Source organism: Onychomys torridus, chromosome 8, assembly GCF_903995425.1.
Source record: "Onychomys torridus chromosome 8, mOncTor1.1, whole genome shotgun sequence".
In the NCBI taxonomy this organism is placed as follows: Eukaryota; Metazoa; Chordata; class Mammalia; order Rodentia; family Cricetidae; genus Onychomys; species Onychomys torridus.
In genome coordinates this window covers 107,604,131-107,629,882 of record NC_050450.1, presented here as the reverse complement: position 1 = coordinate 107,629,882, position 25,752 = coordinate 107,604,131, and the positions used below count along the sequence as shown (strand labels likewise).

At 44.1% G+C, this 25,752-nt stretch overlaps 1 protein-coding gene across 1 annotated transcript in view; it reads right to left on the bottom strand.

Annotated features, from left to right (window-relative positions):
* Window positions 1–25,752, bottom strand: part of Rptor (regulatory associated protein of MTOR complex 1) — a 349,556-nt gene that overhangs the window by 193,701 nt on the left and 130,103 nt on the right. Inside the window, exon 4 of the mRNA XM_036195340.1 lies at window positions 3,742–3,900. Within this exon, the coding sequence (XP_036051233.1) occupies window positions 3,742–3,900 (159 nt within the window). The remainder of the gene's footprint in view (window positions 1–3,741; window positions 3,901–25,752) is intronic.

Here is a 25,752-nt window from a genome sequence, read left to right as displayed (position 1 = left end):
TGAGATGCAGTTGGCCCTGAAAGAATAGCAAGTATGACCCGTCCAGCACAAAGAACCCCTGTCCATCATAGGACACTGAAAACAGAATGAAAACTAATCCTAAATTTAGAGAAGACAGCCATAGTTCATAGGATGATGAAGAGTTTCTGTGTAGAATATAGAGTTCCAACAAATGGTAAGACAAAGGAGACATCCAAGAAGAAAGGCTGTGAGGCTAGCAGTCAACAGCACTCACATTCAACAGGTTCCAGGGAAATCTTAGTTTTAACAAATGTATCTTTTCCACACACAACCAAAACAGTGAGAAAGGAGGTGTCTGGGACAGAGAGAAGACCATCTGATGCTGCCCTGCATAAAGAATGTGGGGGACAGGCAACACACAGCACACCATACAGCTGTGGAGTGAGAAGACACAGTGCAGCACTGGTGGTTCCTCAGCGATGAATCTTTAGGAAACAGAAAAGCACACACAGTAAACCATGGAGAGGGTCTCAATCCAACAAGAAGAAACCCTGGAACTCTGTGTCTGTGTCTATGCTCAATCCTAATCCACTAATGCCCAGACCCAATATCTGCAACTGAGGGAGTCTACATCTCCCAAAAGGAAAAACCAAGCCCCTGTATTTTCACACACAGGATGGTCTCAGTGAATCAACTTAAAACTACCTGGGACCCATGCTATGGTTTGAATTTGAAATGTCCTTAAGAAACTCATGTGTTTCAAAGATTGGTCTGTTGTGAAATATTATTTTAAGATGTGTTACATTTGTTTATGCTGTGGAACAACTTGTTTAATGATGCAAAGATGTGTTGCATTCTTTTACGTTGCATTTGTGCAACTCTGTGAAGGTGTGTTACTTTTCCTGTCTAAAACACCTGATTGGTCTAATAAAGAGCTAAATGGCCAATAGCAAGGCAGGAGAAAGGATAGGCATGGCTGGCAGGAAGAGAGGATAAATAGAAGGAGAAATCAGGGGGGGGGGAAAGAAGATAAAGGAGGGAGCAAGGAAAGAGGACTCTAGGGGCCAGCCACCCAGCTACACAGCAAGCCACAGAGTAAGAAGTAAAGAGTATACAGAGATAGAGAAAGGTAAAAGCCCAGAGGCAAAGGATAGATGGGATAACTAAAGTTAAGGAAAGCTGGTTAGAAATAAGCCAAGCTAGGGCTGAGCATTCATAAGAAAGAATAAAACTCCTTGTGTGTTTATTTGGGAGCTGGGTGGTGGGCCCCCAAAGAGCAAAGAGTAAAAAGTAAAAAACAACAACTACATTGGCACCTAGCTAGTGGTGATGTTTTAGGAAGCTGGGGATCTGGGGACTAGTTGAGTGACTTGTGGTCACTGGGGTAGGGCTTGAGGGTTATAGCCTGGTGACACTTCTGGCCCTGGTTTGCTGCTTCTAGGTGGTACTGGTTAACAAATAGTTGCTGAACACTTCAACTACCACAAGTCACTTGTTACCATGTCTCCCTGCCATGATGTCATAAACCAAAATAGGCATTAAGGAGATGGCTTGCTGCACAAGCATGTAGAGCTGAGCTCAGATTTCTGGCACTCATGTAAAAGCCAGACACAGTGGTACATGTCTGTAACCCTAGCACTGTGGGGCAGAAACTGCAAGATTCTGAAGGACTCCTGGCCAGGCAATCTAACCAAAACAGTGAGCCCTAGATTCAGAAAAGACCCTGTCTCAAAAAAATAAAAGAGGGAGATCAACTGAAGACAATCCACATTGACCTCTGACTTCCCACATGTATTCACATAAGAAAGACTATAAAGCACACACATACCCTAAACACAAATACACACACACAAAAATTTTATGTACATTTTGAGCATACACACACACACACACACACACACACACACACACACACACACACAGTAAAATAAACCCTTCCTTCCTGAAATGATCCTGTTTGCAGATATAAAAAATAAGAAGCTTAGTTAGATTCCTCTGTGGCCTAATGGCAATATGTAGAAAGGAAGGATGAGAAGGGAATGAGATTGTGGAGGGCACACAGGGCTCCCAAGTCTCCTTTGCCAAGTCCCCAGTGGTCCATAATAACATATTCCTTTCAATTCTGCCTCTTTCCTAAATGGGCTAGCAAGAGGGTCCTCTTCACTAGGTAGCCTCCCTGGATTTGTGAGTAGCAGTCTAGTCATATTTGTTTTACATCTAGTATCCACCTATGAGTACAAACTCATACTATGTTTGTCTTTCTGAGTCTGGTTTACCTCACTCAGGATGATTTTTTTCAAGATCCACCCATTTGCCTGCAAACCTCATGATGTCACTGTTTTTCTCTGCTGAGTAGTACTCCATTGTGTATATGTACCACATTTTCTTTATCCATTCTTCAGTTGAAGGGCATCTAGGTTATTTCCAGGTTCTGGCTATTACAAACAATGCTGATATGAACATAGCTGAGCATGTGCCCTTGCTTATCCACCAACCTTTATTATTGCTGAAAATCTATATAACTGACACTGATGTTGTCCTGGTTCCCACTGAGGGTAAAAGTACAATTGTTATTAATCCTGCCCCCCCCACCCTTTTATTAATTTTTTTTTTTTTTTTGAGACAGTGTTTTTCTGTGTAGTTTTGGTTCCTGTCCTGGATCTCATTCTGTTGCTGTCAAGCCTGATAGCCTGAGTTCAGTTCCCAGGACCCACGTGTTAGAAAGAAAGAACTGACTCTCAAAGTTGTCCTCTGGCCTTAAATGTATGCTGTGGAATGTGTGTACCAGCCCCCACAAATCTAGAATATATAATGTGAATGGAATCTATGCATAGAAATGGAAGGTGGGTACCTAGACTATATAAGAGAGGTATGGCACTACCCCTGCAGAGGGAACTAACTGGGTCTGGTACTTTAGGCTCCTGTTCACTACACATTTGGGGAAAGGGTCTAAAACCTACTCACAGGCCCCTTTGCAGTGTCACTGGCTAACAGTTCAGGAACAATAGAATGTGGACACTGGCTGGAAGCTCTCTACCTGAAAGCGCGTGAGTGGCCAGTGATATACTTCGTGCTTTTAACCTGCAGGAAGAACAATGAAGCAGCCTCTGCCATGATTGGTTCGAATGAACTCTAAACTCACTTTTGCTGGAGTCCTCACCCACCCAAAAAAGAAATCAAAGCTCGGGAGTTTAAGAGGCCACCGCATACATCCAGAGCTACTGTCATGTAGAGCAGCGGAGTAAGAACAGGGTGGCAGGCTGCTCTACTGCAGAATGTATGAAATGCACTTCTCAGTTCAGGATGGGGCAGAGGTATCCCTTCCTTCATCATCTAACCTTCAGAAAGGCTAGGTGGCCCACGTGGCAGCTGGACATCAGCTCTTTAGAATACTCCGAATACTTTCATTTGCTAAGAAATTGCTGGTTCTCTGACACTCAGGAACCAGAGAAACACTGCCACTGTTCATACTGGAAAGACTACATGAGGGCCAACTCACAACTGTGAGCATCTCGCCTCTTACTGGGGACAAAACACGAACACATGCAGTCTTATGATTCTTTCGTCAATACATCCTCCAAAAGAAATGACTCCCATGCCTGATCATTCTCAACCAGATACGCTGGCTGCTGGCCTGGTGTATGCCATGTGTCACTCTTCTCCAAGGGCTGGATGGATCAAAAACCCAGGATTCAGCAAAGGCTACCCAGGAGAGCTCAGGTAACACCCAAGCTGACAAGCCTTCTGGGGAAGCAGAGAGGAGGCTGAGGGCAGGCCCACCTTGTTGAAGACCCAGACTTCTCCATTCACAGTAGGCCTGGGCACCCCATGACCGTTATAGTGGAAGAGGACCCGCTCCTCCTTGGCATTCCGGCGCAGGGATGTGCAGAGCTTCTTGACTTCATCCACAGTGGGATCGAGGCTCTGTTTGTACCGAGCCTGTGGTGGAAAGAGAAAGGAGATACTTGTCACACTCTGGGAGCAGCTGTGGGCCTTGTACAGTTGGCCTCAAGCTTTTGCATTAAAAAGTATGAAGAGAGTGTGGTATGTTTTCACTACGAACAACTATAACATTGGACATGAATTAAAGACTGCCTGTCACATGTTGATACAAGTCAAACACTGAAGGGACTCTTCTGAAAACCAGAAGGGACTCTTCTGAAAACCAGAAGGGACTGCCCTGAAAACCTCTTCATAGAGAATTTATTCAAACAAGGGCCTGCAGCATCCACAGCAGCAATGGCAAAGTTATAAGAGATGGAAGTGGTGTCTGACTCCACACAGTCCTCTCCCACTGTCCAATGGACACTGAATGAATGCCTAGGGATGAGGCTCTGAAATGAACACCAGCGTCTTTACAGACACAAACAACAAACAGTCAGGACTAAAAAAAAAATCTCAGTAACAAAACAGGCTAAACAGGTGAGAACTAGCTCAGGAGGAACCCTGTGGAACCTCACTGTGGGAACTGGCCAGCACACCAGAGAAACACAGAGATGTTGGACTTGAACTTACCGCAGCAGACACTCATGTCTCCCCAGAGCCAGTCTCACATTCAGTACAACCAAGGAAACATCTAGCGAGGTATTTATGAAAGTTATCAAGCTGCTATGGGAACCCACAAAGAAGGAAGAAAAGATGTGCAAGGAAAACTATAAACAGGAAAGGGAAAACCCATAGTCGGTGTGGGAAAGCCTCCCCAGACACCTGGAATCCTGCAGCATATCTAATTAAAATAATAAGGCTGGGGCTCAAGACCCCAGACTGGGAAACCACAACACAGAGATGCCAAAGTTAGAGCCACACACACACCTGAGCTTCCAAGACCAGAGCTGACAGTTAAACTGTTCTGAAAGCTGACTTGTTAAAACTTGGGCTAACAGGGTTGGGGATTTAGCTCAGTGGTAGAGTACTTGCCTAGCAAGTGCAAGGCCCTGGGTTCGGTCCTCAGCTCTGGCAAAAAAAACAAAAAAACAAAAAAACAAACAAACAAACAAAAACCTTGGGCTAACTTGCAGGTGAACTGAGTTTGGGACAGGGCAGAGATAAGTCTGGTAATGTACTGAGGATGCTGAAGCCAATAATGGAGACCAGAGTCTCTGGTTCCCTTCCACTTAACTATTTTTTTAATGGCAAATTCCCAGTAGAAGATGAAAGAGCAGAGCCTGGTGTGTAGAGGGTCATTGAGGCCTGTTCTATAAACTGTGAAAACAGTGAGAGGTTTGCCTGGGTGGACATTATAATATGATCTTAAAAAGTAATGTGTATGTTTCCATATAATACAGTTCAGTAAACTTGCATTGTTTGATTTTTAAAAAGAAATAACATAATGAATAGCAATACCACTGGCAGCATTTTTATTGTTTAGCGTTAAGTTTTTATTATCCTGGGTCCTGGTGTTTCCGTATAAATTTTGAAATTGTCTTGTCAATTTCTGTGAAGAACTGCATTGGCATTCTGATGGGGCGTGCCCTAACTCTGGAGATTGCTTTTGGCAGGATGGCCATTTTCACAATATTAATCCTACCAATCTGTCGGCACGGGAGGTCCTTCCATCTTCTGGTAAATTCTTCAGTTTCTTTCTTCAGTGTCTTACAGTTTTCATTACACAAGTTAGAATTTGTTTCTTGGTTAGATGTAGTCCAAGGTTTTGGTTTTGTTTGTTTGTTTTAATCTATGATGAATGAGATTGTTTCCTTGATTTCTTTCCCAGTATGTTTGTTCTTGGTACATAGAAAGGCTACTGATTTTTTTGTGTGTTAATTTTGTATCCCGCTACTTTGCTGAAGATATTTTCGACTGTCACTCTTGGTTACCTTCCAGAACAATAGTTAAGACCCTACAGCTGAAGAGACAACACTTACATCACAGAACACGGGGAGATCAAGGTGGCTGCTTCCTCCCCACTGTCTGGCACTGATAGTGGAAAAGTGCTATTACTAAAGGGCAAAGAAGTCATCAACAGTCTTACGCAGCTGTGAGCCCTGCAAGCCACAAGAGCAACTCACCTGGCAAGACATGCAGTGGTACAACAGTGCCATGAGTATTATATTTGAGTGTTATGTTTTTGACTGGATTTAAAATCCACTCTATAAGACAAAAACCATGTTTGGTACCATTAATTGGGCCAAAACCCCACCCATGGCTGCTTAGGTCATGGGTCCTATTGAAGAGCCTACTATTATTATTCTGCTAAAGGACATATAACAAACTGCTCTCTAAGTTCTTATCTTTACACCTATAGATTAGTGCATTTTAATTTTCATCAGAAGTTTCATTTTGCAATAGACAGCAATTACTATAGACCCAGACTCAGTCAGTGTCAAGAGAGTCAGGCTGTGCGGTGCTCAGCTCCAAGTGGAACATCTATGTCACATCCCCTCTCCAAGTCTCAAGGGTCATTGAAAAGAAAATCTTAAGAAGCACAAAAAGTAGCTATATGAAGCAAACTGTAGTCACTGGACATGACAATGACGGTGCATATGTAAGCTCACAGGGACTAGGGCTGCAGGACAAGACCTACAGAATCAGGCCAGCAAAAGTCACAGCACGGATGGTGGGAAGGAGTTTGTGAGGTCCCACCTCTATCTGAGGAGCTCTGGGCTGACTGATGGCTGACGGGGAACAGAGTCTGTTTTCTTCAGGGATGGAGGCCAAGAGGCTACCATTCTTCACTAGATAGTCTCAAACTCATGCACATACAAGCAGCACCAACTGGACTCAGTAAATATTTAAGGGGGAAAACAAGTTGGAAAGGAAAGGTAGTGGAAGGGAACAGGGAAGGAACTGGACTGAAAGGAATGGTAGGAGGCAGATTTGATCAAAACACACTATATGCATGTATAAATGCATATCATGATAAGAGTTGTGCATTCTGGTTTGTGTCTTGATCTCACTACTCAGAAGACTCAGGTAAGGGGAACTCAAGTTCAAGGCCAGCCTGGGCTACACAAGATCCTGCCTCAAAACTAACAATAAATAAATAAATAAATAACAAAAAATACAGACAAAATAAAGACTATGCCTTAACCTTCCTTGAGAAAGACACAGCTCGTGTATGGAATATGAACAGACAAGGGAACCACAAATGACATCCAGGGTCTTTGTGGATAAGGATGTGACTATGAGCCAGGGTCAGTCATCACCCACTTAGAGAAGAGTAGAAAAGGGGTTAGGGGTTAGAACAGAAAGGAGAGGAGGTGCCAAAAGGCCAGAACTGTGAAAGTTCTGAAGGTCACCTAGCCTTTGGCAAGAAAAGGTTACTTGTAAAGGAAACAGCAGAAAATAGAGCCCAACCCACACATACTGATAACCACGTTTGACCTCTTCTATCTCATCTGTTGAGAACTACAAGTTAAGAAACAGACAATCTTCTGAGAAGTGGTTGTGGGCACTGTGGAACACTGCTCATCTGTTCCCTCCAAGGAAAAGTCACAGCAATTGCCTTTAAAGACAGTGGAAAGATGCCCATGGAAGCAGAGGCGATGCACTAAATACAAAGTCCCTCTCCAGCTATAACGTGGAGTCTCTGGAGGAAAATGTGGATGTGAACAGAGGCACCAAGTAAAACTACCGAGAGTGAAAGGACCAGATAGCAGGACCCAATCCTGAGAAGCACTGCAAGAAAAGTACCTTGGAGTTTGCTATGGGCCGCAGGAAAACATAAGAACTCAGCTGGTTATGGCAAAGCCACTCCCTGAAGGGATCAAGGATTTCCTCCAGAGGAAGACAAATTCCAAGGAGCTTTTGGTGTTATTTGGCTTGTTATGTATCAGCTGTCTTCTCTTAGGAAATTCATGTGTGCCTTCGTAGTTTTCCCAATCGATTTTTCCCTAAGAAGGGCTAACAGTGTGGACTGATCACTCTGGACATATACATTCAAGTTATTTGGAGAACAGCCTCAGGAAAGGCTTCCTTCCCCCTCAACCCATCCGTTTCTCCCCTTTCGGCACTGGAATCAGATATCTCCCTCAGCCACTTTCAAGAACTGACAAAATAACAGTCCAGACCACCACATGCTAGTCTCCTGATTTAAGGTAAATTCCACAAGGAGACACCCCCTAGGTCAGGTGGACCTTAAGTAATAGCTTTACACAATTTAGCTCAGACCCTCCTTTCTTAAAGCCTTACTAACTTTTTGGAACTAACTTCTTACCTAACCACTACTTGGAATGTAGACTGAGCACACAGACCCCCTTTTTCAAATACTAGCTGGTCATTAGCACTCAGCTGACCTCCTCTTTAACCATTCCCATTCTGGATTGTAAAAGAAAGCCTGGTGGTCACTGCCTGAGGAAAATTCTTACCTACCTTTATAACCCTGTAGAATTCAAGCCTGGTGACTGTGCTTGGACCAGGGGATTTCTAGGGTTTATAACTGGACTCCAGAGAACTTAGAGACGGAGAACAGAGAGGGATAAGGAGGATTTTGACCAGAGAAAACATGTGGACGAGATGGAAGATGAGGAAGAGACAAATGAGGAAGTACTAGCTGGGTAAGAACAAGATGTAAAGGACCTAGATGAGGCAGAAGTAAGATGAGAGAATTAAGATAGAATTCAGAGGGAGCAGTAGATGAATACAGAGAGATATCAGGCAAGAAAGGAGCTAGGCACGAGAACACAACTTAAGCTGTGTAACTAGGATGCTTTGCCAGAGGAATTAAAGCAAGTGGACTTCAGAGCTCGGTGTGCTGAGATTCTATTTCCTGAAAATAGTCCTCGACATTCGTGTTGTTCTCTCTCCTGAGCCCCTGGAATATATATTAAGGCTGGTCCCTCTAATATTATACAAGAGGAGTTTCTGAGGTGAGATTCCACCAGCACCTCACTAACTTACACAGTCCTTCCAAGAAGGTTTAGCAGAATACTTCTGTCAGTGTGGAACCAAGATGGAGACTGAAATCACTATTGCAGATGACTAAGTTAACTATTTCCATAAGTTGATTTAATCAGTTGTTAAAATGAGAAATAAACAAACTGACAGCTCAGGGTGCCATGCCAGTGTATGACAGAGACTTTCAAGGTCCCTCCACGTGACCTAAGTCCTCTGTACCTGAAAGTGCATTAGAGCCCCACACAGAACACTTGGCAGGGCTACTTGAAGGGCTGGGCAATCTAGAGAACCTGCCGGAAGGTGGCAGGGCCAGAGTCCAGCAAAGTGGAACTCCTCTCGGCGTTTCCTCTCTCAAGACCAGAATGCAGCTCATCAAACAAAAGGAGACAGCATCTTAGAGCCTGCAGGGAAGCTAAAACACAGTGCAAGGTCCCAAGCCCATGCTCAGTTATCTGTAATCCACATGGAGGCAACAATGAAACAAGGCTTAAGCCCTCAAGGAAAGAGATACTCAGAAAACCACCACGTGGAGGGCAGGGATGCTGATGTAGGCTTAGGCAGGGGGCCACCACTGCCTGGAAGACCTCCAGCCACATCTCTCTGTATGTTTGGTATTACGAGCTGCAGGATTATAGTAAGAATTCAGCTGCATCTGATAAAACTATGCCTGGAAAAACCAAGGCATTCTCCAAAGGATTAAGGCAAATCTCAAGGAGTGTTTGGTGCTACTTGGCTTTTAATATATCAGCTGCTTCCTGCTATGAATTCCATGTGCGCTCATAGCTTCCCCAAGAACTTTTAACAGTGTATTTTACCTGAAATTCTGCTCAAGCATCCTTGGCCTAGGAGACAGGGGAATTTAGGTACATAGCTTTGTTTCTTGTGCAAATGAAGCTCAGACCCTCCTTTCTCTCACATCCCAAACGGCATTCCAGAGCAACTGACTCAGAATAAAAGGGGGTTTTGCATACCAGATGCAGTGTAGCTATAAGGCAGGTTTCCTAGCTCCAAGCAGATTTACCTGCCCTGCTAGTAAACAGCAGCATAGGAAAATAGAGGCAGTTTTATTTTAGTGACTTATATACTCTTTTCCTAACCACCTAGAAGATTGTAGTTTGAGCACATTATGATAGACTCATAATATTTTGCCTAACCATTTAGAATATATGTGTTGGAAAAGCTCATAAATTCCCTTTCCAATTTATTCCAGGCCTTATCTGACCCCACCTCCTCTGTTCACTTCTTTTTTGGGGTTGCAAATGAAGCTGGCTATCACAGTTCTTGTAGGGACCTTGGAAGTTTTGCATTGTATTGTAAGAGTCCGGCTGCTGGTAAGGGGAGACCACTCTGGGAGAGGAACAGTAAGGAACCAGAATGGAGAAGAACAAGGATGAAGATGAGAATGGGAACAGAGTTGGAGTTACGAGAGGACAGGAGAGGGACAGAGAGGAGGTGAGTGTAAGTATGGAACTGAAGCTAGGTAGACAGAATTTAATCTCAGAGAAATAAAGTGGACAGGCGTAAGAGCTTGGTGTACTTAAGATTCCTGTCCCTCAGAATATTCTCGCATTTAGTAACATCTCTTCTGGGCCCCTGGAAAGTAAACAAAAGAGGCTGTATTTCAATAATTTCTGAAAGTTTGTAATCACCTGCTCTGGGCTTGGCCTCTCTGTAGAAGGCAATGTCTGAGGAACTTTCCATTGCTCACTATCCACTTGTGTACAAAGGTTTAAATGAAACTACAGACTGTGTGGGGCCAGCACTGCTAGGATTCTGCTCCCACTCCAGCTTCGTGACCAAAGATGCACAGTTCGGGAGCTAAGCAAGGGATCTTGCGTCTTACGTCATCAGTGTACGCTGGTGACTACATACATGCTGCGTGGTCACGCAATCGGGGCATGCATGGCGTAGCTGTAAGCCTACCTCCAGGAACCCATAAAAAGCTGGACATAGACTCTCCCTACTCTCTCTGTTCTCTCCTTCCCCCATTATCTCTATCTCTTTCCCTCTCTCTGCTCTCTGCACGTGCTTCTATCCCAGGCCTGGTTCTTTTGTCCGGCCCCTCCCCGCCCCCCCCCAAAGCTCTGACACTGTGTTTTGTCATGACCTTTCTACAAAGTAACCAGTGCCGCTCATCATTTTTAACACTGGTGCTGTGACTACACAGGCTCTCGCGGAGCTCTGCATCCAGGGCTCTACATCCGGAATCTTGTAACCACAGTTTATTGGATCTGTGACTGCCTGCTCTGCTTTTTTTATTTGCCCAGCTGTTGGACAGCTCCCGACACCACACCCACTAACCAGATTGGTGAGTTTTTCCCTTTGCAATCCCCTGCCTCTTCCCAGGACTGCAGCCTGAGAGACCCCCAGGGGTCCGTGGTTGCATACCACGACATATTCTCTCCTGAGGAAGTATTCAATGCTGTCTGGACTCCCAGGGAATCCTCCAATACATAGGCCAAGCCCTTACTTACCCTTACCGTGATGGCAGTTGAGTAACTTGTGCTGTTAATGCCGGTCCACAGACTGCCTACTCTCAAGGACGCTTGACATAGGAGCCTAGGATCCCGTTTGTTATTTTAATTTTTTATTTTTTTCCCCTTTCAGCTGCAGCCATGGGATATGGGGGCTTCCTCTTCATGGTTCCACTCCTCCTCTGACAAATGCCATAAATGTCCCCAGATACCAGTAAATTTGGCCATGTAAAGGCTGCTTCAACCCTGATATTTCACGGGAAATATCTGACTTCTGCCAGCAAACAGGCAAATAAAAAGAGTTACCTTATCCCCACACTTTTACCTAAGCTCTAAACTTCCTCTTTCTGGGGCTGGAGAAATGGCTCAGAGGTTAAGAGCACTGACTGCTCTTCCAGAGGTCCTGAGTTCAAGTCCCAGCAACCACATGGTGGCTCACAACCATCTGTAATGAGATCTGGTGCCCTCTTCTAGCCTGCAGGCAGAACACTGCATACATAATAAATAAATAAATAAAATTTAAAAAATAAAATAAAATAAACCCTCTCTTTCTAATTCTCTCTTTCCTGACCACATGCATTCCTGAACCTAAGGAATCTCTGATTCCAAAGAACCTTGCCTTATCTGTTCTTTGCTCTGTTCTCCTGTACCAGGCAACCCGCTAAGCATGGGCAGGTCTGGAAGTAGGAGAGGATGCATGCGAATAAATTTAAGATCAGTTTACAACCTGCGGGGGGGGGGGGGGGGCTTCCTAAAGCTGTCCTCAAGCCAGCAAACTATATAAAAAAACAAACTCAAGACACAGAATGAAATCCATCTCCTTTCCCAGAGCTCCCGGACATTAGGGCTAAAAACTAGCATCTGGAGAGCAAGGCTCCTGACCCCATAGGCAGAAGTTTCAGCTGTGGCATTTAAGGTGTGCCATGGGAGAGATGAAAAAGCCATGAACAAAACTGCCAAATGCTGGCACGCACTATCCGACCAGCTCCCCAAAAGCCGCCGGGTCCCTGTTTTAAGTGCAGGAAAGAAGGCTACGTGGGTTAGTGCATGGCCTGTTGAGCCATCAATTGAGCCTTGTTCAAAGTGCCACCTAGAGAGATGGGGACAAAGACCTCCAGAAGACCTCCTAGGCTTGGCCACGGGCTCACAGGAAACCCAGGATGCAGCATGGGGTGATCCGTTTCCTTCCTGTTGGACACCAAGCCACTTAATCAGTCCTGAGGGAGTTTGGGGGTCCCACCTCTCTCATTTCTCTATTGTCGGGGTAGGGGGACAGCCTTACCCACCTCACTAGACTTACTGGTTACTTAATGGGACAAGATTTTCCAGCTAAGGTAGGAGCTTTCATTTCATTGCTCCCTCCATGGGCCTCACTCCAGACTGGTCAGCAACGCTTCTCCTCCTTGCGCACAGGGACACAGACAGGGGCCCTGCTCTCTGCCTCGTCTCTAATTCCAGAAGAATGAGGTCTCACCCCACAAGCTTTTCTCTTCCTGGTTCCCTCTTCTAATTAACTGCTCAGCTAATTGTTACAGGATCACCATAGAGCCAGATTCTAAGGATCATCAAATATATGCCCAGGTGGTAAAGGAACAGTAATAGTTAAAAGGTATTTACACCCCTGTCTCCTGAATTCTAAACTAATAGGGGAAAAGGTGCTTTAAAATAATCTGTCTCTGATAAAACTTATCTTAGGTAAAAATTAAGAACATGTTCCAATCCCTCTCTCTCTCTCATTAACATTAACCAGCAGAGTACTAAACACTATAATGGTCACCAGTCCAAGACTTTAATTTTCTCATAGCTGCTTCTTAATATGTTCAAAAATTTTCCCAAGCACCAGAAACCAGTTTAAACCCATTCAACAGGTTGGATCCACTTAAAGATAAGTGCCAAACCCAAACTTCTCTGGTCTTGAGACCCGCTCTATCACCCTTGTGAACCCCCTAAAGGAAAAAATAAAATAATAATAATTCTTTCTTCTAAATTTTTCTCTGTCTCACCAGCATCTAGTCAGACATGAGTGGACAGAGTGCCAAGCCAAGAAAGATGGACAGCTCTGAGGCAGCAGACCAGAGCCCACCATGCCAGGACACCTGTCTACCTTGGAAGCCCCCTTCCCTACCACCCCAAGAGTCAACCGACACCCAGCAAGTCAGCTGGAAGCAGTTTTACCAGGAGAAACAACACCCCTATTCCTGCTCACCTGCTTTTTTATAATAACCAAAAAGTCTAGAATGTTAGGATTCTGCCCTCACTCCAGCTGCATGGCCACACATGCACAGTGCAGGAGCTAAGCAAGTGGTCTTGTGTCTTTTGTCATTAGTGCTCACTGGTGATTATGTATGTACAGCATGGTCACACAATCTTAAAACGCTAGACACAGACCCCTCCCCCTCCTCTCTGTTCTCCCCTGCCCCCACTAACGCCCCCTCTCTGTTCTCTGTCTCTCCCAGGCCTGGTTCTTTTGCCCCACCCCCACCCCCATAAAGCTCTGATACTGGGTTTTGTTGTGGCTCATGACCTTTCCACATAGTAACCAGCACCACTTATCATTCTAAACAAGCACTACTTATAATTCAGTATGTGCCCTTTAGTACAGGGTGTGCACTTGTCCTCTCTACAGCCTGATGACACACTACTAATAGGTTGTTCAGTGACACCAGATTGTTAGTGGCATTAATTATTGTAATTAGTAAAGGAACAAGTCAAAACGATGAGATGCTATCTGACATCAAAATGACATAAGTGAATGTCAACACAACTCTGTAAAGTGCTGTGAGAAACAGCACTTGGGTACTGGGCAATATAGAGTCCATCAGGCTTTTATCCTGCTTGGCTACAAGCCTTCACATTAGAAGATCGGAAAGGGGATAGAGTACAATGGTAGAGCCAGTGTTTACCATGCACAGCCTCCATTCTCAGAAGAGTTAAGAATGGCAGAGTCACCCTTGGCTTGTCACTGAGTGATACTGCTTAGGGCACAAACTTTGAATTCTGAACACTGTTGTGGGATATTTTGATCAGACACCCCTGATTGCCAATAAAGTTTACCTAGAAACAGAGGGCAGAGCTAACTACTAGCTGGCCAGAATCAGCCATAGAAGTTTTGAAGGACCCAGAACACATAGAAAGACACAGGAAGTAGTAGGGAAGGGTTAGAAAGATTTGCAGCCTTTTGGATTGAAGAAGGAGAAGAGAAGAGTGGTTGCTTCTCTGCCACTTCTCTGATAAATAAGGTTTTAACCTTATATCTCACTCCTGAGTTTTTATTAATAATAGAATAATTTAGCTAATTATTACATTTGGCACCCAACATCCAGCATGTAAAATCCACAGACTCTGAAAAAAAAAAAAAAAAAGAAAAAAAAAAAAAAAAGTTCCAAGTAGGCTCAGTGCTCACAGTGTACAGAGGCATGGCTCTTTTAAGAGGCCCTAATACTGAGCACTTGAAAGAGGTTTATGAGCAACAGCAGGCACATCACTTAGTGGAGGGAGACTAGGGAGAAACACCTACCACAACGTGGACCCAGAAACTTCCCAGAGCTGGGGCAGGTAGACCAGCTCCAAGCTGGGCTGAAGGCATGAGACTGCACTCAAGGACCCAAGGGGGTGGGGCCAGCTACCAGGCCATGTGGTAAGTGGAGCCACACAGCAGAGGGCCTAGGCATGTGCTTAAATGCTGAAAAAAGAAAAGAAAATGGGTATAGATATTTGTAAAAAAATAAATAGATAAAAAATAATAGTAAAGTCTTTAAAGAAAGAACAAAGTGGGGTTGGGGATTTAGCTCAGTAGTAGAGCATTTGCCTAGCAAGGACAAGGTCCGGGGTTCGATCCTCAGCTCCACCCCACAAAAAAAAAACAAAACAAAAACAAAAAAACAAAAAACAAAGTATATAAAAAGAATAAGCCACGTAAAGATGGGAAATACATAGGACATCTGAATCTTGTATTGTCTTTGGTGGACTTTGAATTTTTTAAATGCTAATAAACAAAAAACAACAGCTGCTGAGAGACACTGGAAACTGCTAAATCACACCAACCTATATATTTTAAAACTGTTCTTAACTTCACAACGAAAGCCAGAAAATATGTTGCATGGGGAAGAGGTTTTTCCTTTTGTTTCCACAAGAAACAAAAAACTATGGATTTCTTCAAAACTAATAAAGGCTAGGTCTGATTGGAAGAGACCTCCTGAAAATCTTGGTTACAGACATGAAGAAACAAAACCAAGAAAAAGTACAAAACAGGTGATGTATATGTATATGTACATGGGAAAAGCTGAAATTGGATGAGATATGACAAATCTTGTTGGCTAGAGAATCCTCATGATTTATTATTACATGCCATCCTTTCATATGGCATGGATAGAGGTTTGGTTATACAGTCTAACAGACTTACAAAGTTGACTGATGCCTCTTACCTGCTCAAACATAGAACAACAACAACAACAAAAATCATCTTTAGCTGACTTATACACGCCACATATTCCATACTTGTGTTAGTGCAGATATAAATGTTACCTTTAAAAGTTTGTGTGTTTTCAGAAAAAAAAGGACCAGACATCAATGAAGACAAGTAGCCCAGATGATGCAGCCTCACCTCTATTGCAGTTTCCTTAAAACTGCATCCAGAACAACTACAATGCTGCTAGCTGAGGTGGTCCAGCCTTACACACTACTCCAGCCAGGATAAGTTCTGCACTTTCCTCTGACACAGAGAATGGATAAAAACTAATACAGCTAGGTCTCCTTGGACTTGACCATTATCCCAATTTTCTCAGGGTCCCCTAAAGATGCTGTTGGCCCCAGACAGCATGAAGCAATCTAGAGACATGATACCCACATTCCCCAGAGGTGGGGTAGTCATTCAGTGGATTATGGATGTTTGTCATTGTTTAGGGGAGTTGGTTGAAAACTGTGTTGTGTTGAAACTGTGATGGTAAGGGAGGAAACTAATCAAGGGAGGTTGGATTCAAGGATCTCTTTCTGAAAAGGAAAAGGATATAGTATATTGATACAAATTTAAGGTTATTTTTGTTGAACATATTGTATATATGTTTCTACTCTTGTTTAAGGTATTGTACCTATGGAGCTCATTTAAAAATGTAAAGTAGCCAGGCATGGTGGCGCATGCTTTAATCCCAGTACTCGCAAGGCAGAAGCAGGCAGATCTCTATGAGTTTGAGGCTAACCTGGGCTACAAAGAGAGTTCTAGGACAGCCAGTGGTACACAGAGAAACCCTATCTTAAAAACAAAAAGTAATGTAAAGTTCTAGTCTTTGAAAACTAGTTAGGATAAGTAAGAAGTGCAGGTTAGTAATTAGTCATCTATTAACAATCAAATTTGTGGCAATGTTACATATGTTTTCAAGGTCAAACAGATATATTTATATAGACAGATGGTGGTCAAACTTCAGAGACCCTCAGAATACGGCATTTAGGATGTTTTAATAACATAAGGCTTTTTATGACTGTGAGACAAGTCTGCTCCTGACAGCACCAATCTAATTCAAAAAGGATAGTGGGAGAAGAAAAAAAGAGGAAGATGGGCGTCGAAGAACCTCCATATGGAGTTTGCTTCCAATGTGGCAAAGTCAGCCGCTGGGCAAGAAACTGTCCTTGCCTTGACTGCTGACAGCACACTGTCCAAATTGGACAAGTAGGACACAAAAGAAGATGACTGCCAAACTTTGCCAAGACAAGGTAGGACAGTCCTTCAAATTTTCCTGCTTTACAAAAAAGTCTGTTAGATCTTCTAGACCTGCCAGCAGGCTGATGATGGATACCCCAACATTGCAGAGGAACCTCGGGTGACTGAGGCATCCAGATGTCTCTGTTGTTTCTATAGTTTTCAAAGTTGTTTCTCTGTACTTCCTGCTTACTCAGGTAATATTATATTCTTTTCAGGTCTCTGATAGGGCTGAAGACTAGATAGTTATAGTTACACCTTACAAAAGAGGTGTAAAGTACATAAGGTTAAGAGATATAAAAGCTTAAGTTGTTTATTTAAGAAAATGTTTTGAGATCTAGAAAGATAATTTTGGGTTAGTAATTCAAATTAGGATAGAAAGTGAATTATTAGGTACAAAACTTTGGACTCATCAAGATAGGATGGAGTATTTTATCTGAATTTGCCAAATGCAAATGGACTGGTCATTGTGAATGTAATTCTTACTGATAATTGTTCTTATTGTTTATGGCTTTGTTGTATTAGAGTTAAAACTGGCTGCTCTTCCAGAAGTTGAGTTCAATTCCTAGCAACCACATGGTGGCTCACAATCATCTTATGGGATATGATGCTCTCTTCTGGCATATAGGCACACATGTAGACAGAGCACTCACACCTCAAAAAATACATAAGTAAATACATATACATACAGTGCCTTCAGAGGGCAGAAGAGAGTGTCAGATCTCCCTGGAACTGGAGTTACAGATTGTTTCAAGTTGCCATGTGAGTGCTGGGAACTGAACCTGGGTCCTCTGGCAGAGCAACCAGTGCTTCTACTGCTCAGCTGTGTCTCCACCGGGCTACATGCCCTCCAAAACTCTACCCAAATGAGCACACGCATCCTCAGACTACAGTGAGTGTAAAGGTGGTGAGACAGCTTTGAATGGCAGCCTCAGGAGACTGCTTCAGACTTAAGAACAAGAGGCCACCTCCTCTCACTGCTGTGGCTCCCACCTGCTATGCAAACACTAAGCACTGGACAAGGACTCTGTGCTAAGACCTGAATGAGCCCAAACCCGGAGTTTCCTTCTGAGTCACTGTTGCTATTTTGGCCAAACTAAGCAGCACATCACATCCCATTTTAACAGAAGCTTATTTCCGTTGTCTGTAATCAAAATAAATACATACTTACATATGAGTGCATTTTAGGATGTCTCACAGCTGAGTAGACAGAACATTTCACATCTCAGAACTATAGCCTGGAGCAGAGCAAGAAGGACAAGGCTACCCTCCAAGATGCCATCAGTGACTGCAGGGCGTGTCTGGAGAATACTCAGAGCCAGGCTGGGCATTTCCTACTTCCAGGAAGGCTCTTAGGGTAAGGATGACACAAGCAGGGAGCAGGGATATGGAAAAGCATGTTTGCTACCAAGAGTGTCCTGTCCCACAGAAACTCCGGACAAATGGCTGAGTTGCCTATTAGCACACCAAAGCTCATGCTGGCCTCGGGCTCTCTCAGCTTCACAAGTACCTGTTACAGAGTCCATGCTGTTGGCAGTCTGGCCCCTCTCTGCTCTTCTCACCCAACCCTGGGCCTTTGCTTCCCTACCCCTAGCATCTCTTTCCTATATGTTCCTGCCATTCCAGGCACATGCTCTATTGGTTCTCAGCTCCTCTTGCTCTCTCCTCATGGCCCAATTCAGTCTACTATTTTCTCTCTCTGATCTGGACTCTTTTAGACCTCACAGCTACAATAAAACCCTTCTCTTCCTCAGTCATACCTAAAGCAGTCATGTCCCCATTTTGAGCACTCCAAGGTATGGTTAAGGAAAAGGTCTTTGATACAGATATGAGGAGAATACAGCCAGAGGTATCTGGAATGATCACACTGAACTGGGCCGTCAGAGTGAACGGACTGAAGGGGAGAGAGGAAGAAAAGCAAGAGAAGAGGCAAGAGAGCAAGTGACTAAAAGATGAGCGGAGAAGAGAGGGAGAGGGGGCGTTATACAGGAAAAAGAAACCGTGGGAAGAGACTAGAAGGCCCTGGGCTAGAGAGGTTTAAGGTAAGGGTGAAAAAGCTAAGAGTGAAGGATCCAGGAATATATAAGATTATAAACTTAAGGAATGGAAACTGACAGCCATCAGCTTGGGTGGCAAAAACAGGACTAACCTTTAACTAGACTCCTCTGTGTTTTACGACAGATAGTTCTGTCAACAACCCAAATGTTAGTTTTCTTTTACTAAAGATTGTCCTTTGTAGTCCTGGTGTTAGCTATTCTTTGATAATCCCCTACCACTCATTACCAAACCAAAGTTGACTTTAATGAGTTCTCTGACAACCTGCCTTGCATTGTTTTGTATTACCCGCTATGGGAACCCAGCTATGTCAGAAGTTGCAGGTTTGAACAAACATCAACTAACTGAGTCAAGAAGGGGGCTGCAGGGATATACAAGTATTGTTTAGCTAAAACTCCCTAAAACCTTGTTAATGGAAAATTGTAAAAACCTAAAACAATTAGTCTCTAAAAGTTTAAGTTCAAAATTGTAAAAATTCCTTTGTCTATGTCTCATGCTTACCCCTTATTATAAAAAGAAGCGATAGTCCCATCCCCCCCCCCGCCCCCATGGCTGCCACAGCCTCAGAATCCAACATTGGCTATGGTCTCAGCTAGCTGATAAGCTTTTATGCCCTGCAGTTTTTTATTTTTTAATTTTTAATTTTATATTGTGTGAAATAAAGTTTGCTTCTGATTTAACAGACTTTGGTGGTTTGTCCCCCACTATTGCAAGACCATGGAACCAACAAGAAGGGCCACCAGTACTGAGTGAGCTTGGTGGTCAGCTTTGGCATGTTAATAAACACCACAGTTAGACATTTTTCTGGGTTTCTTTGGGTGCTGATAAAGAGCAGTTAAAGGGCTCTGAAGTTGATATCCACTCTCTTTGTGAACACACAGGAAACACAGAAATTCTATTTACTACCAAGAGAAGTAACAGGGAAATCATAAACCAAATTCCAGTGATCTTAGAGGTTTGCCAGGTCTCCATAGCAGAGTTGCTGCCCGGCTGTTAATGCGAAGTGCAGCCAATAGAGGCTCAATAGGACTGAACATTTACAGGTGAGTGTGAGAGCAGAGAGAAATACTCTACCTGGAAGAAATGCAGAAAAGAGGGCTCTTTCTCTTGTTCCTAAAGGTCAGACAGGAATGGAGAAGCTGCAGGTTCTGCTTAGCAGGAAAGGAAGCATAGTGGCAGCAAGGGGGCTATGTCTCCACTCTAGCCCTGAGGTTACAAATACTGATTTACTTTAATAGCTTTTTCCTCCCTTGAAATCTTATTGGGCAACATGAATAAAAGGCTAATTAATCTTGGTACGTATGCTTACCCCCCTATTTATTTCCTGAAATCCCCTGTATGTGGTATGTGTGACACCAAAAGGCCCAGACACCCTCACTGTTCACAACCATGTGTGAGAGCTAAATTATGTTTTCAGTTTTAATTGCTGTACCTAAGAGATCCATTTAAAAAAAAAAAAAAAAAAAAGCCTCTAACTTGCAAGCCCCTTGCCCAAAGACAAGTACTTCCTGAGATGCTGGAAGATGACAAGCAACATGTTTTCACTCCCCTAAAGTTTGTTTGACACAACCGAACAGGATGTACTTGATCACATGTAAGTGTAAGGTACATAGCCAGGAAATATATCAGAATGTATGCTTGCCCCTGATTGGATGAAGGAGGGAGCACACCAGCAGGAAGTATGTCTGGATGTATGCTTGGACCTGGTGGGAAATATGTGTGTATGGATTTGCCTTTATAAGTCTCTGCAAAATGCAACTCATCACCATTTTCTGGGAACCCTGGAATGGACCTGACCAGAGTCCATCATCCTGACAGTATTTAATTAAAGCTTGCTTCAAATTTGGCTTAAAATTGTGGCAATGGTCTTATTCTCACCTTGTGTGATTAACACATGCTCTTGGAGCACTCTTCCTTACCATTTTGGGGCCCAGGGCAGCTTTGTCACTAGTGCTGTGGGATGTTCTCTATGCTGTGAATGTGTTGCTCTGATTGGTTAATAAATAAAACACTGATTGGCCAGTAGCCAGCCAGGCAGGAAGGATAGTGAAGGTGGGACAAGGAGAGAAGAGAATGCTGGGAAGTTGAAGGCTGAGGCAGAGAGATGCTGCCAGCCGCCACCATGGGGAGCAGGATGTAAATTACCGGTAAGTCACGAGCCATGTGGCAAGGTATAGATTTATAGAAATGGGTTATTTAAGATATAAGAGCAGCTAGCAAGAAGCCTGAGTCATTAGGCTATACAGTTTATAAGTAATGTAAGTCTCTGTGTGTTTAGTTGGTTGGGTCTGAGCAGCTGCAGGACTGGTGGGTGAGAGAGATTTGTCCTGACCATGGGCCAGGCAGGACCAGGAAAACCCTAGCTACAAATATAGCTGCCATGACAGGCTTAATAAAAACCGGCTAAAAAGCAGGTCTGAGTTTTGGTTTACTGGCAGGTAGCACTAGGTAGTTCTAGGAAAAAGCCATAAACCGACACCATGGAAGGATGGGCCAGCATCTAAGGGGAAGTACCTGACATTCCATCCTGTTAGATAAGATTAGATAAGATCACCAGATGTCTCTGAGCCTGGCATAAACCTATTCCCCCTTTGCCAAGACATCTCTAGACAAACGCCAGCCAATCAGGGTAGTGAATCCTAGAAATTTCCTCATACACAACCTCTACTATGATCTGAAAACTCTACCCTACCCAGGCTTGGGATTCTCTCATTGCACTGCTGTGTTGGACACACAGAGGGTCCAAGCTTGGGCTTAAATAAAGGCTCTTTGCTTTTGCATGTGGATTCAGACTCCTTGAGGGTCTCTGGGGGGTTCCGATATTTGGGCATACAACCATCTATAATGACTGCCCACACAGCAGTGGACACACTCACAGCCCATGTCTTAGGTCTTTCAAAGCAGCCATAAACAGTGCATATTCTCAACTTCCTCAGTCTTCACAAGGGAGCCAAAGGAGGTCAATGCCTTGTGATTACAGCTCCACGTTAGAATTCTGCCCTCACTCCAGCTACATGACTGCACATGTGCAATTTGGTGTCTTGCGTCTTATGTCATCAGTGGACGCTGGCGACTACATGTGCACGGCATGGTCACACAATCTGCGCCTTAAAGCTGGATGCAGACCCCACTCTCCCTCTGCTCTCTGCTCTGCTCCCCTCTCCCCCACCCTGCCATCTTTCACTCTCTCCAGGCCTGGCTCTCCTCTCTCATCCCCCCTTTTCTCTCCTAATAAAGCTCTGAAAACTAACACTGGCTTCTGTCGTGACCGTAACCTTTCCATGCAGTAACCAGCGCCATGCGCCACCACCAGAGCCATTTATCCTTACACCAAGGGAAGTTCACTTGAACTTCCAAAGTCATGAACTGCAGCTAAACTAAAATGAAAATGTACAGGACTTCACCTTTCAGAGCAGTGGGAAGGAGGGTAAGGCCACCAGCTCAGCTGGAACACTGCCATCAGTGGCTACCTCGTGCCTCTTGGAAAACTACAGAAATACCCCATATAAAGCCAGGAGGTAGGGTTACGGAGGTTGCAGAAGCAGGTGGATCTTTGTGAGTTTGAGGCCAGCCTGGTCTACAGACTGTCTTCCAGGACAGCCAGGACTACATAAAAAGGCTCTATCTCAAAAACAGGAAAGAAGGGAGGGAAGAAGGGAGGGAGGGAGGGAGGGAGGGAGGGAGGGAGGGAGGAGAAAGCACTCCAGAATGAGACCAGATCTACTCTCCAGAAGCAATGGCCATCTGCTACAGTGTCTAGGTTTCCACGTGGACCTTCAGTTGCTGGAAGAGTCTCTGGTGGAAATGCTGGGTACTCCTTGCTCTCTACCTACCTCTCATTTCTTTTGTTTCTGCTGCAGTTTTTCTTCACTCTATGAACCTCTGCACAGCTACCAAACTGGATTTGTAACATCACAGCTCTACTGAAAACTCATCCATTGCCTCTAGACACTACACCTCAACAGGAGTGTTGTTCTCCAAAAGCACACACAAAGCCAGAGTTGAAGTCATTTCAAGATCTTAATAAAGAAATCAGGGATTCGTTATTTCTGACCTTGGCTCTAGCAAGGTTTTATCTTGTGTGATTGCAAAAAAATAAATAAATAATTTTAAAGAAAGATTCAACCTCATTTCTTACCTATCACACTGAGAGGACACATTAATGGACCAGCATGAAAAGCACTTTGGATATTAATAATGTGCCTCCTGGGGATTGACAGGAATTAATTAATATTTTTAAGGGCTTTGAAATGAGAAACAGTAAATTAAATGTCACCACACCACATAAGGTTTTGTTTCAAAATGAGGACGCCTGGATAATGGCTCTGTGGAGTGAAAGACGGGGCGGCAGGTGGAGCATCCAATAGTTTGGGGAATTTATGAGCATTTTCATTTGGGCACACAAAATGACAAAACAAAATCTCTAAAACACTGCCTGTCGTTGCCAGGCATCCCGCCTGAAAGTCCAAATCTCAGAATGTAATAAAGCAGTCATGGGGATTTTGGAACCTGCAACAGAGAAAAAGCATATAGCAATGAGTAACTTAGGACAATCCAAAAAAAGCCTGGTGTTCTGGACTCCATTTTCTTACCAATGATGGTCTTTAGCTAGTCCCCTGCCTGGGTGACGACACTAGAAAGGGCTCCTGGGATAGGACTCTGCAGCCCTATCATGTTCTTCTTCATTGCTCTCTGACCCCTGCTCTCCCAGGGACAAGAGAATAGGCCACCATCGTGTAGGAAAGCAAGGCTACCATGCTATAGGAAGGAGTTGCCACCAACAAGGTAGGCAGCTGTGTGAGCCCTTCACAAACTCGGGATTCATGCCTGAAGGAGAGCCACAGCCAGGATGGGAAGAAGAAGAGGGTGAGGCTCCACTCAGTCCGTCTCCTTTTGACAAATCCTCAGTCTAGGCTAGGAAATCCTGTGCAGGAGCAGTGGCAGCACCTCTTCTTCCCTGTAGGACTTCTGGCACCACTGTCCTGTTCAATTAGGACTATGAGAATGGATCCTACCTTTGCCAGGTCTGTCAGTCTGTCTGTCTGTCTGTCTGTCTGTCTGTCTGTGTCTGTGTCTCTGTGTCTGTCTCTCTCTCTCTCTCTCTTTTAAATAAATAAACCACCCGGTGTAGTGGCACTAGCCTTTTGTACTTGGGAGTTTGAAACCAGGGGCTCAGAGCCTCTACATTTCCTTATTGTTGAGAGTTGTTTTAAACAAATCAGCTTGGCTGAGCTAGAGAACAAAAATGAAGCAAGCCCTCTGTCAGCATTTTCAGGTTCCTCTGCAGATGACTTACTGCCCAGACAGCTCATCTCTGCTCCAAGCCCACATACTAAAAGTGAACAGTATAAGAAGCACAGGCCCCCATACTTGTACCAAAGCATCCAGTTCACACACTATTCCGACACAGCCATCAGTCAACGCTTCATCTCAGCTCTCCAGCCCAAAACAGGAATCAGATAATGAATAGGATCCTATACAAGCCACACTGTGTGTCTGTGGTAAAGAACCAGGAAAGCCTTCAGGGAGCAGGCAGAGGAGAGGGCTGTTTTAAAACAGGCAGCTCGTAAAAAGCCATAAGGAAAATTCTTTCTTCCAGACAAGAGCAGGGGCCTACAATGCACCCCATATGTCAGGTCATAATCTGTAAAAATCTCTTTAAGAGTGGAGAGTAAGGGGAAAAGAACAAAAGGCAAAAATTAAATGGTGGCAGAGCAAAGCAGAGTTTGACCAGATGGGTAACTTGATGTATAAAGAGCCTTTCAACAAACAAGGCTGCTGCTTCTGTCCATCTCTTCCATTCCCTCTGGCTGAGAGATAGACATGAAGCAAGGACTACACACACCCATAAGGCGCGCGTGCGCGCGCGCGCACACACACACACACACACACACACACACACACACACACACACACACACACCCCGAAGCAGAGATCACGGAAGAAAACTGCTTACTGGCTTTCTGCTCAACCTGTTTTCTTCTACAATCCAGGACTACCATAATAGATTGGGCCCTCCCACAGTAATCAAGAAAATACCCCACAGACTTGCCTATGGGCCAATGTGATAGAAGCATCTTCTCAACTGAGGTGCCCTCTTTCTAGATGACAAGACTGAACCAGCACAGCTGCCTTCCCACTACTTAGCTGCTCCTTATCTCTGTGCTGTGCTCCTGCTCCCTTGGTCTTTGCCCTTCTTGTTGCTTGGCCTGTGTCTCACACAACACACATTCCTAGGTGTACCTTCAAGAGCAAATCTAGGGTCAAATTCCTAGGTTTCTTGTCTCACTCTGGACTCATCTACCCAAACTTGAACCCTAAACTCCTGTGGTATGACCCTCTGCAGTAACAGCCACAGACAGACAGACAGACAGCCCCTCAGATCCTGTCTCTGGATATACTTGTCACTTAAGTGTGTGGATAAGTCAGTCACGTCTAGACTAAATTTACTTTATTAACAAACTTTTGCCTTCAATTAGATGAGTGCTCTACCAGTCCTCATAAAACCTTGGTGTTAACTTTTAAATCATAAAGAATGTAGGGCAATATTATGTAACTCAGGCACTCTGTCCACTCCATGAGAGCATTTAATTTAACCCTTTAAAGGCTTCCACAGAGATGCTGTTCTGTGTGCCCTTTTCCCTGATGCCATCACTACCAGACTGGTCTCCCACTTCAATTCCTTCATACAAAACAAAACAAAAACTAGCTCTTACTTTGTACATGGACACCCCT